The sequence below is a fragment of the Zophobas morio genome, unplaced genomic scaffold, assembly GCF_036711695.1.
Source record: "Zophobas morio isolate AGI-343-1 ecotype UQ-CSIRO unplaced genomic scaffold, CSIRO_AGI_Zmor_V1 ptg000007l, whole genome shotgun sequence".
NCBI lineage: Eukaryota > Metazoa > Arthropoda > Insecta > Coleoptera > Tenebrionidae > Zophobas > Zophobas morio.
In genome coordinates this window covers 7521749-7533964 of record NW_026972112.1, presented here as the reverse complement: position 1 = coordinate 7533964, position 12216 = coordinate 7521749, and the positions used below count along the sequence as shown (strand labels likewise).

General features: G+C 33.3%; 1 protein-coding gene across 1 annotated transcript in view; it reads right to left on the bottom strand.

Annotated features, from left to right (window-relative positions):
• The window catches only part of LOC135124402 (brain-specific homeobox protein homolog), a 46830-nt gene extending 34855 nt beyond the window's left edge, over nt 1-11975 (bottom strand). The window contains exon 1 of the mRNA XM_064049449.1: nt 11360-11975. Within this exon, the coding sequence (XP_063905519.1) occupies nt 11360-11825 (466 nt within the window). The 5' untranslated portion in view covers nt 11826-11975. The remainder of the gene's footprint in view (nt 1-11359) is intronic.
• Between the last annotated feature and the right edge of the window lie 241 nt (nt 11976-12216).

The window sequence follows — 12216 nt, the reverse complement described above, 5'->3', positions numbered from 1 at the left end:
ATTCATCCCACCCTCCCCTACGGCATCCATCAGAGTGTGCGTCACCTTATTGGTAAGACAAACAAACCCGCTGACGAGCCGTCGCAAGGCGAGGACGACGATTGTAAATTGGGCTTGTAAACACATTCTAACATGATCAGCACTACATTAGGTCCGGGCGTCTCTGTTACGCTGCTAAACTAACCGGAAAACTCCGGGATCCTCCTCTCGCTCGCTCAACACTCCTCCCACTGCATACTCAAAAACGCGACATCAACATCAACATCAACATCGATCCCGAGACTTGACGTTTCCGACAAAAAGACGGATCATTCGAGACAAAAACGGGAAGGAGGGCGAGACTAAAAATAAACAATATTTCATGGGGATTAAGCAAATCCTGAACGCCGGAGTTTCACCATTTCACATTCATCCGTCCATTTTGAAATGATTTACATGATATTACGAGATGGCTGGTGTCTTGAGCAGAGGCGCAGAGGCGGAACGGGAATTTAGCGAGCTTGGGGTTTAGGGGGGAAAGTGGAGGAGTTCGTGTTGAACAAGCAGATTAGAACTCAACAAAAGTAAAACGTCGATGTGTAAACTTAAAATTGCCAGATATGTTGTTATTATTGTTTGTTATTTTTAGTTTTCGAACAATGGCTGTGAGAAGTTGTGTAAAGCAACACTTACACGTGCAATTACTGGACAGTATACTGAAAAATCATAATTAAATATTTAGAATTTATGTCACCTATTTTCCACGAATACCGAAATGTTTGCAAAATGTGTCTTCAGAAGCGTATAATTTATTTATTGAACCACGAATTGGATTTGAGCGTAAGATTAAGCAACGTTATGATGAAAATAATTACATTGTACATGTTAGAATTCTCTACAAAAACGGTACTTTTTGTGTTACAGAGAAGAGGGAGTTCGACGTTAACTACTTAACGTCATCGAAGAAATTTGTTTTTCTTACATTATTGAACTGTTTCAATTCGTTTATGATGAACAACTCGATTATGATGATCTTGTATTATTTTTGACGTCATTATACGTGGCGCAGTGTTGCCAAATGCTTTTTCGACTTAATTCTAACCTCAAATTTACCATCTGATATTTTAAGTATTGTATTGATGAAAACAAACTAAGTATATATTAAGAAGTAAAAAGGTTGAGGCTGGTGGGTGGAGCTCATGTTTTGACTTTTTTTCTTAACACACAGGTTGTTCAAAAAATGGTGCACCAACTCTATGACACGTTATTCAGGACCATTTATGGAGCAGAGAGAAAATAATTTAAAAAATCCCTTTTTGTCCAAATGTAGAAGATTATATTATATCCCCCTCTTTTTCTTGATATATATAGTTTTCTTTCAACAACACGATATTTGAAACATCTTTCACGTGGTGATTTTTTGTAGAAAATCAAGATTTTGCAATTAAGCTCCGCCCCTCGACACACAATGAATAAAAAACTCGTCACAAATGAGATGCGGGTTGGTGGGCGGGTTTTATATTTTGCCTATTTTTCTTATTATAAATACGTAGTTTTCTTTTAACAAAATAAACTGAAAACATGTCAATGGTAAATTTATTGAGACGTGTGGGGAATAAAATTTACCATCTTAAACATGTTATCAGTTTCTTGTCTTGAAAAGAGAACTACGTATATTAAGAAAAATAGGCAAAATATAAAACCCGCCCACCCGCCCTCATCTCATTTCTAGTGATTTTTTTATTCATCGTGAGACCGAGGGCGGAGCTTAATAGCAAAATCTTTATTTTTTTATAAGAAATTACCATGTGTAGTAAGTAAGTTAGACCGAGGGGCGGAGCATAATTGCAAAATTCATATTTCCCTAAAAAAATTTAACATTTTAAACATGTTTTCAGTTAATTGTTGTGAAAAGAAGACTATGTATATTAAGAAAAATAAGCCCCGCCCACCCGCCCCCATCTCAATTGTGATGATTTTTCTATTGGCCCTGAGCCTGGGAGCGGAGCTTAATTGAAAAATCCTGATTTTTCTACAAGAAATTATAATTTGAACATATATGTGTAAGTATCGTGTTGTTGTCATAAGTGAGAGGAGTTACATAGCCCCCTATTTCTAAAAATGATGTATTTTTCAGCAATATGTGTACTTAAAACATGTTTTCCTAATTTCTTCTACAAAAATATGAACTATGCATTTAAGCTCCGCCCCTCCACTTGACAACGAATGAAAAATTCATCACAACAGAAATTAGGGCGGGAGGGTGGGGCTTAATCTTTGCTCTGATTTTTCCTTAATGCAGGTTTAATTAAGAAACAAAGCAAAATATAAACGAATGAAAAATTCATCATAATAGAAATTAGGGCGGGTGGGTGGGGCTTAATGCAGGTTTAATTAAGAAATAACGCAAAATATAAACCCCGCCCACCCGCCCCTATTTCAGTTGTGGCCATTTTGTTTTTCATTCGGCATGAGCCCGGGGGAGGAGCTCAATAGCAAAATCTTTATTTTTTTGCAAGAAATTACCACGTGAAACATGTTCTTAAGTAAATCGTGTTGTTCAAAGAAAACTGTATGTATTAAGTAAAAAAGAAAGACAAAGATTAAGCCCCACCCACCCGCCCTGATTTCATTTGCGATAAATTTTTCATTCGTTGTTAGACCGAGAGGCGGAACATAATTGCAAAATTAATATTTCCCTAAAAATTTACCATTTTAAACATGTTTTAAGTTACTTGTTGTGAAAAGAAGACTACGTACCTATATTAAGAAAAATAAGCCCCGCCCACCCGCCCCATCTCAATTGTGATGATTTTTTTATTGGCCCTGAGCCTGAGAGCGGAGCTTAATTGCAAAATCCTGATTTTCCTGCAAGAAATCATCATTTGAAACACATATTATGTCTAAGTATCGTGTTGTTATCATAGAGTCCCCTATTTCTGAAAATGATGTATTTGCCAACAATATGATGTATTTAAAACATATTTTCGTAATTTCTTGTACAAAAATATGAACTTTGCATTTAAGCTCCGCCCCTCGACTTGACAACGAATGAAAAATTCATCACAACAAAGATTAGAGAGGGTGGGTGGGGCTTAATCTTTGCTCCTATTTTTTCCTTGATGCAGGTTTAATTATAAAACAAAGCAAAATATAAACCCCGACCATCCGCCCCCATTTCAATTGCGGCGATTTTGTTTTTTATTCCCCATGAGCCCGGGGGCAGAGCTTAATTGCAATATCTTTATTTTTTTACAAGAAATTATCATACTAAACATGTTCTTAAGTAAATCGTGTTGTTCAAAGAAAACTATATGTATTGAGTAAAAAAGAAAGCCAAAGATTAAGCCCCACCCACCTGTCCAGATTTCATTTGCGATAAATTTTTCATTCGTTGTTATACAGAGGGGCGGAGCATAATTGCAAAATTCATATTTTCCTTAAAAAAATTACCATTTTAAACATGTTTTAATTTACTTGTTATTGTGAGAAGAAGACTACGTATATTAAGAAAAAAAATCAAAATATAAGCCCCGCCCACCCGCCCACATATCAATTGTGGTGTTTCTTTTATTTGTCGTAAGCTTAATCGCAAAATCCTGATTTTCTACAAGAAATTTAACATTTGAAACATATTATGTTTAAGAATCATGTTATAAGTGGGAGGACTACATAGTCGATTTAATACTTAAAACATGTGTTGGTAACTCCTTGTACAGAAATATTCGCATTTAAGCTCCACCCCTCGGCTTAATAACTAATGAAAAATTCATCACAACTGAGATTAGGGCGGGTGGGTGGGGCTTAGTTTTTGCTCTTTCCTTTTTTTCCTTATTATATGCAGGTTTCTTCCAACCATACTGAAAAACATGCTTCAAATGGTAATTTCTTATTTAGCTCCACCCTCCGTCTCACGACCAATAAAAAACCTCGTCACAATTGAGATGTGGGCGGGTGGGCGGGGCTTATATTTTGTCTCTTTTTCTGAATATACACGACAAGGTAATTTTTTGTAGAGAAACATCGATTTTACAATTAAGCTCCACTCCTCGGTCTGACAACAAATGAAAAATGTATCCACAGTTGTGGTTGGGGCGGGTGGGCGGGGTTTATATTTTGCTTCATTATTTTCCTAATGTAAGTTGTTTTTTTTTCACGACAAGAACTCAAAACACGTAAAAAATAAAAAAAGAAAAAGGTTAAATTTTTTGCTCAAGATGCTAAAATATTTATCAAACATTGTTTCTATAGTCAAGTGGAATAAAAAGCTTGAAAAGTTAGATTATGATTGACAATTTACAACATTTCAAAACCAACTTGATCCAAAATATGATCATTTATAATCACTTGTATTTTAGTACTATCCAGCAGTTTTTAGATTTTTTTAGTTTTAAAGTTGTATGTTGAAACTTTTGTCACCTAGGGTTTAGTGTTACCTACTTATTATTTCCCGACTGGATATTTTCGTCTTTTTTCGACATTTTATGACCCCTAGAGTACAAAAAAATAGGTCTCCCGTTTCTGTCTGAATGTCTTTCTGGCGTCTTCTGTCCAGATTTTTATTGTACAGAGAATGCTCAAAACTACGGAACCTATTATTGTCAAATTTTATATGTATCTTAGGAATATAGTGTAGATGGTAAAATCCTACCCAAAATTTGCCTAGTCCACCCTAACAACAATGTGATAACACCGCTTCAAAATTTTTCGTGGTAAGTATCAAATCTCAAGAACAGTACACCCCAGTGTTTTATTAATATTATTACACTGCACGTGTCGGAACTGATATACGAGTCCTTACTGAAATAACGTTGAAAGAAATATTTTTAATTGGGAAAACTCACTGGAAATTTGCTCTTTATCAATGCATTCATATTTTTGGAACAACTATTAATCTGCTTCCTATCATTGGTGGAGGAAAAGTGAACCCCAAACCAAATATACCAAAGCTAACAAGTATGTTTTCGTAACATAATGCATTCAAATCATAGACAGTGGCGGGGTATGGTTGATTAAAATATTATACATTAATGAATTCAGAAAAAGCAGCTCCACAACAATCTCTAAAAATATATATAAAGTATCATTACAAAAAAGTTGGATTTGTTAGATTGTGCTTTAGAGGCGAGAGAAATCTTGTCGAAATATTTTTTTTTATTTTATTTTTGTGGGCTAACGAAACGTTAATTACATCCTAATTTTTTTTTTAAATCTTACTACATTACTAAAAAAGAAACAATAACAATATTAAACGGATTGTAAAAACCCAAATGTTGTGCAATAAAAATTTTGAAACATTCTGAGATGAAAGACAAAAATTGAATTTTAAGACAAAACGTAAAAATTAAAAAAAAGCTATAAAATGCCGCCAATTTAATAATTTCAAGACTGAAAAAAATTCGTCCATATTACCTTATTTGTAGCAAAAAAATACATTATATTATAACATTATAACTCTTGATAATTTTGAATCTTCTACTAAATATTTTATTAAAAAAAAAACTCGCAATCTCGCAATTAGGTACATATTGTCAACCTGAGTAGTTTTAAAAATATATATACAAAAATCGAAAATTAACCATATAAAATATTTAAATAAAGGAAAAAAATTGTGTGGAAAATTGCATTAGTGGCTTAACAAAGTAATCTATGAAAGACTAATGGATAAAATGACGCTGATAGGAACTTGCATTTTGTTGTCACATGGGATGTGATAATGACTAAATGATTTATTATAACCTTATTGCAACAATGCTCTTTAAAAAATTCTAGCACCGGCCCTGATTAGATTTAATGCGCATAATGTGCTCTGTGATAATAGTATGTGTACAGGATGTCTTATGTTCTTTAGCTTAACGGAATCATGAGTTAACCTGACCTGACCTGTTCTGACCTGCCTTAATCTGACCAGGTATGTTGACTATTTGCGATGAAACACTCTGTATATTTGCGAAGCGACATTCAGGTTTTTCGCTATTAAAATTCAGATTATAAATTTATAAAATCACAGATTTGTTGAGAAAGATTGAGAAAAATTCGGTTGTGTAGTGTTGGTATAAATAAATGTCGCGATATTGTAAAACTACAAATCAGTTTTACATGGTTAGTTTTCCAGTGTAAGTCTATTTTTGCGGCGCGCCTAGTGATTATATTTGATCGGCCTCTACGCCACTGCGTCCTCCTCTTTCGCCTCTCTCTCCGAAATTTTAGCACCGCTGCTTCGTTCTGCCCCTGCAATTAGCTAACTTGATTTGGGAGATCCCTTTCCGGGGATCTGTTCACAATGTGTTGTCAATGTTTTGTTCCGCTGCGTCTTTATTCCTTTAGTTCGGAGCTAACTTGATTACTCGACGAAAATTTGCGCTTTGTTTTCAGCGCACGACGCGATTTGAATTAAAGATCAGTAATTAGCAACGGAAATACACTAGTTAGCAAAAGATCGATATCTAACCTTTAGAAATGCGCTTTCGCAATTACGAAAAAAGATAATTCTATAAAAAGACAAACAAATCGTGTTCGAATTAGCAATTAATCAATCAAAAGGCTATTATCGTTTATCAATTCGATAATCCTGTCAATCAATTCGAGGCAAGGATTTTCGAGTAGGTACAAAAACACTTGAATGGATTCGTAGTAATGTCAGTAATTTTACTGCAGGTCGTTCGTTTTAACGGTAATGACGCGCTTTCAGGGCAATTTTCGGAGAGCTTTAATTTACTTCAGTGGATTCTGAAACCTCGGATGGATTAAATTTGTTTTTCTGGCTTGGAAGGCGAAAGCATATTAGGCGATTAAGGATCGGGGATGATGAATTATCTGTTTCTTTGTTTTGTTGATTTTCGCAGTAAATTCGGGCTTTTATGAAGATAAAAAATCATCATTTGCGCTAGCCGAAGTGGCGAATTTTATTAAAGACACTATTTTTATTGTATAATTCGCCAGTTATACAATGTAAAAGCATATCTATAACACTTACTTTTAGCCGAAAAACATAAAACTTGAATTTCCATTTATAAAATTGTGTACTTTCTATTATCAGTTAAGTGAAATTAAATGTTTCCGCGATTTTTAAAAACTGAAGTGTATTGTTCTTATGAAATTGTATATTTGATTAGTTTTAATTTCTTGAAGTGATTTATAAAGTCAATACGAATAAACAGATTTCCAATACCTACTCTGTGAGCCGTCTCTTTCTTTATCGGTTTGATTTTTATGAACTTCAAATATACCTGAAAATTGCAGGGAAAAACCAAAATTTGTTGATTCGTCTCTTTGAAATAAACAAAGATATGATTTGAAAACATTATTAAATAACTTTTTTATTTTATTAGGTGAACTCTGTAGTTTAATAATTTCATTCTTAATTGTAATGATTTCAACCAAAAAAATTGGTTGAATCATAAAATTTTACTAATTATTTCAGTAAATTAAATTAACGTGTGGGAATTTATAAAACTTTTTTTAAGCTAGATACAACATTGTGTGTGTTGCTTTTTAGAACTAATTTAATTTTGTTTGAGCTTTTCATTAATTGCGTTCTTTTTGATTCATCTTTGAACCTTGATCCGTCGGAAAGTATGTTAATTTTTTTTTTAAATTTGAACACCACTAGTTCTACTTTTTATATTAAACATATGATACAGTGAAAAAATGGTACCTACGATATTATTATAAAAATAAATATAAACGTTATGTAAGAAAATATCAGTTCGGAATCAATGTATGTTGCAACATGAACTTTGGTTCTTAGATTAGGTTGAGTACATCTCGATTTTCCGTCCAGTTGAATCAAATTTAGAAACAAATTAAAAATTAAAAAAAAAATAGGTGACTAAAATCTGATGATAACATATGCCCAATCTGATTAAAAACCCGTACATGACAATTTTCTTTTATTTGTTATCGAACCTATTGTAAACTTGTGATATTTGACACTTACTAATTTAAAAAAATCTTTTTCCAGAAAATGACAAGTGTTGTACTTAAAAACACGAACTTACGTATCTAGATTTCTTAGACAGGGGAAAAATAGAACAAGCCATCTAAAAACAAATAAATGATAATTTCGATATGCTTTGTCAACTGTGATGATGATTGATTGTTTGCAAGCTTGAAACCGAAATTTGTAGTGTTAATCTTGTTCTAAATAATTTATCGTTTTTGAGTTATTTGTAGCGATTTGAATGTAAAATCTCTGTTTACTGCAAAAGTCTGTTTGTTTTAAATTTTTGCATTTTTTCTAAAATCAGTCGCATAATGGGCATCAGCATTTGATAGGTATTAACGGAATGAAGAAAATTCTAGGAAACGGTAAAAATTCTTTCTGATTTTTAATTTAATCCTTATCCTATCAAGTTTACATTACTTGTAATCTATTAAAAATGGATGTGTTGTTAGCTGTAGCAATAGAATTTCGAAAACATTTTTTAGATAATTTTGATGTTTTACCTTGTTTTGATAAAACACAATGCACCAGTATAACCAAACAAAAAACATTTTTTAACAAATAACTTAAATTTGATTATTTTTGTAACAGTCACAACTACAAATATATATTTATTTTATTGTGAATAATGTAATAATTTTTGAAGGGATTTAATAATATTTAATAATTTATTTTATTAAATATTTATACGTTTACGAATATTTCCCAAGTGTACTCCAGGAAGGTGTGGTAATAGGTTCCATATGACAAATATGTACCGTGAAAGTCGGTTTACGGCTATGGTGTGACGAAAACCAAGATGTCAACAATTTTTTTTTATTTTTCTCTTCCAAAATTTAATGTTTTCTTAGTTGTTGTTAAAATGTACCATTTTAAACGTGTTTTAAGTTCTTTGTTGTGAAAAAATGACTACGTAGATGTATTAATAAAAAAAGAAAATATAAGCCCCGCCCACCCACCCGATCTCAATTGTGATGAATTTTTTGTATTCGTCGTAAGCCGAGGGGCGGAGCTTAATTGCAAAATCCTTATTTTTTTTGTGAAATATGGCCTTGTTGTTCAAAGGAACCTAAGTGTATTAAGGAAAAAAATAGCGAAATGATAAGCTCCACCCTTCCGTTTCGATCTCAATCGGGATCAATCTCTCATTCGTTGTCAGGCCGAAGGGCGGAGCGTAATTACAAAATCGATATTTCCCTATAAATTTTACCATTTTAAACATGTTTTAGGTTTCGTGTTATGAAAAAAAAAATAAAAAAAACGCATTTCACTTTAGACCATTTTTTTTGTATTAAGAACATTGTTTTTTTCTTTAATAACAAAATGCGAAAATATATTTGTTTGCATTCCAAAAATTAGACAAGTTATCAAAAAAGTGGAAACAATCGTAAATAATTATTGTGAACGTCGGCCGTTACCGCTTCCTGTTCTGAGTTTATGGTTTCTTGGAAAAATGCGTTTGTGTCGATGCAAAATTTAGTCCTCGGTAGCAGAGCAGCCATTAACAATTCACTGTTTTCTCTGATATTTTAATGTGAAAGTATGGTTGTTGTAAATGACACCTTATTTAGAATTGCTACAGCATGACTCAAAAAAAATTATGAATGAAGCCATTTTATTGATTAAATCAAGAATGGTTCACCGAATTTTCCAGGAAATTTAGGAATATCGTATTGTTATTGTTAGTATTACACCCTACATTTTCAAATTGACATTTGTGTCCTTGTTAGAATGGTGATGACGTCATCACAAATTTTGTAATGGAACAATTCATTGAACATTTACTGCACACATATTATTTTATAGCGGTTATCATAAAAAATAAAATTAGCAAAATCAAATTTTATATTTTTTGGAAAAGTTGTAACTTTTGTGGCAACAACCTTTGACCAAGTTTTTTATCCACTTGTAGGCAATCTTATTAGCTGATTATTTTTAAAGCTTTTATAAGAAAGACGGCTATTAATACTAAAATTAAGCTTTTTATCTCGGATTTAATATAAAGATTTAAATCTAATTTCATTGATAAAATTTTAAGTTAGCATTCATTGTTTTATAAAAATTTTAAATACGCTTATCTGTTAAACCAATGTTCACTGTCTCAAAAAGATAAAGATTTACCACAGTCCTGAACCCAACTCACCGATTGTTCGTTTATTGAACCTTTTAAATTGCAAAAACATTTATTACTTTTTAACAACGTCAGCTAACTCTTAAATGAGGTATCCTGTATACAGGGTGATTAAAAAAATCTTTTGGTCCGAATGTAGAACTTCATTTTTCTTTCAGATATTTAACCATATCACTCGTTTTTTTTCCTGTAAGTACGTATCACATCTTTATCTATATTTTTCTTTATTTTATAATAAGATTACAAAAATTTAAAAAAATTGTTCAGAATGTATCTGACAACACCTTCTGCAATATAGCTATATAAATCGATATTTTGTTTTTGTAAATAATTTCTCTCAAATTTAGACTTGTAAACTTTAGGTAGGTACACCCTGTATAAGTAAAAAATTTAATAAAACTAAATCAAAACAAACTTTTTGTTTCTTATTAAACTAATTATTCTTTACTGACATCTATACAATTTGATCAGCATTTTTCCTTTGAAAACATACCTATTAGTTGTTTTATATAATTTTTTGACAAAAAGAAATGCTAAAAGTTGATATACCTAATGATTATTTCTTGTATATACAGATTTGTCTCCCAATACCTATTAGTCGTCTACCAATCACATTCTAGAGTAAGTATAGGTATATATGATACAATTAACACGTTTCTGGATGTTAGTGTCATTGGATATTGACATAATCGAGTGTAGTGTATTTGCAAATGGGATACACCAATATACAGGATGTTTCCTTTTTATAGAAGGTTTTAACAATTTCAGCAATAATAATACAAACACAACTCATTTTCAATTCGAAAACAGAATTTGTTATTCGTGTTGTTTTAATTACCCGCCAATTCTGTTTCGTCTTTATTTATGGTAAAATATTTCTAAACCTCATGTTTTTCCCCAAATACTAGTTTTTCCGCTTCAAAAAAAAAAGAGGAAATCTTTTTGAACTCTGTCAGATAAGGATACTTAGAGGAAGGAAATTTTTACTATGTTATTTTTACATTTCAACCTATTCAGATCACAAACCTGAAATAAACATTTGAACTATTTTTTAACATTAAGAGTTATAAAAGTTATAAAACTCTCTCTAAAGATTAATGACATCATTTTTTTTGGAAACGGACACAGAGAACCACTGATTTCAAGACTTCAGCAACCGTAAACTTCAAACTGAAATTCTCCTTTACGACTTCTACATTTATGTGTTGCAAGATAGTGCTACTTTTTTGTATAATTCATTTAATTCCAGGGTTGACTTAGTTCTTAGTTTTTTCCTAGTTTCTTATTCTTAAACCGGAACTAACCTGTCAAGTCCGGTAACCTCGGGTAGAACATCCCCGTCCTGGCCAGCCACTCCAGCTGCATCTGGTGCAGTTGACTGTGGTTATGGTGGTTAACAGGCAACTGCACCTTCTGTATCATAGCACCATCTAAACTGTGGAACGCAGAAGCCTGCGGTTGAGCTTGGTACCCGTAAAAATTGCCCCCATTCGGGTAAATATGGTTCAAAAGTCCCGGCCTTGGCACGAAAGCGGTTTGGGGCACTTCCTCGCTTCCTGGTGAAATCGGAGGACTTCGACTTCTTGTAGATGTCGGCGATATACTTCGTGAGGTATCGGGCGACGTCGGCCTATCATCGGTCCGCGAAAGAAGAGCATCTATACAGAAAGAACCCTTGTTTTCCTGGATTTTCGTGTCCATGTTTAGAGGTTTCGACTGGTAAGAGTCCTGATGATGCACCAAGTGCGCCTCCTCCACATACTGTGCCATCTCGCAGTCACAGTCACCACACACAGTCAAAAACAATCGTTACAAGAATTTAAACTCGTCCATGGTCGGTGTGTATTTATCAATGGGTGGCAGGTGATAATCGCTCCAACGCCAACTTAGCAGCAGCCGAGCTGTACATAGACTAACCGATTTGAAATGTATTATCCTAATAATATCATGCATTACAGCGACATTAGACGATACATTACACACACTCGAGCAGTGCGCGGAAATGGCGCAGTGTGATTGGCGGGAAAGTTTCGGGCCACGCCTTTTACCCCCGCAGTTGCGTGGCAACCACCGCGTCCGTTTCAGGGGACTTGCGACTCTGTGTGTTGGTACTTTTGTTTTGATTTTGTGTCAAAGTCGCAGGAGCGGGTCCGATTCGGGA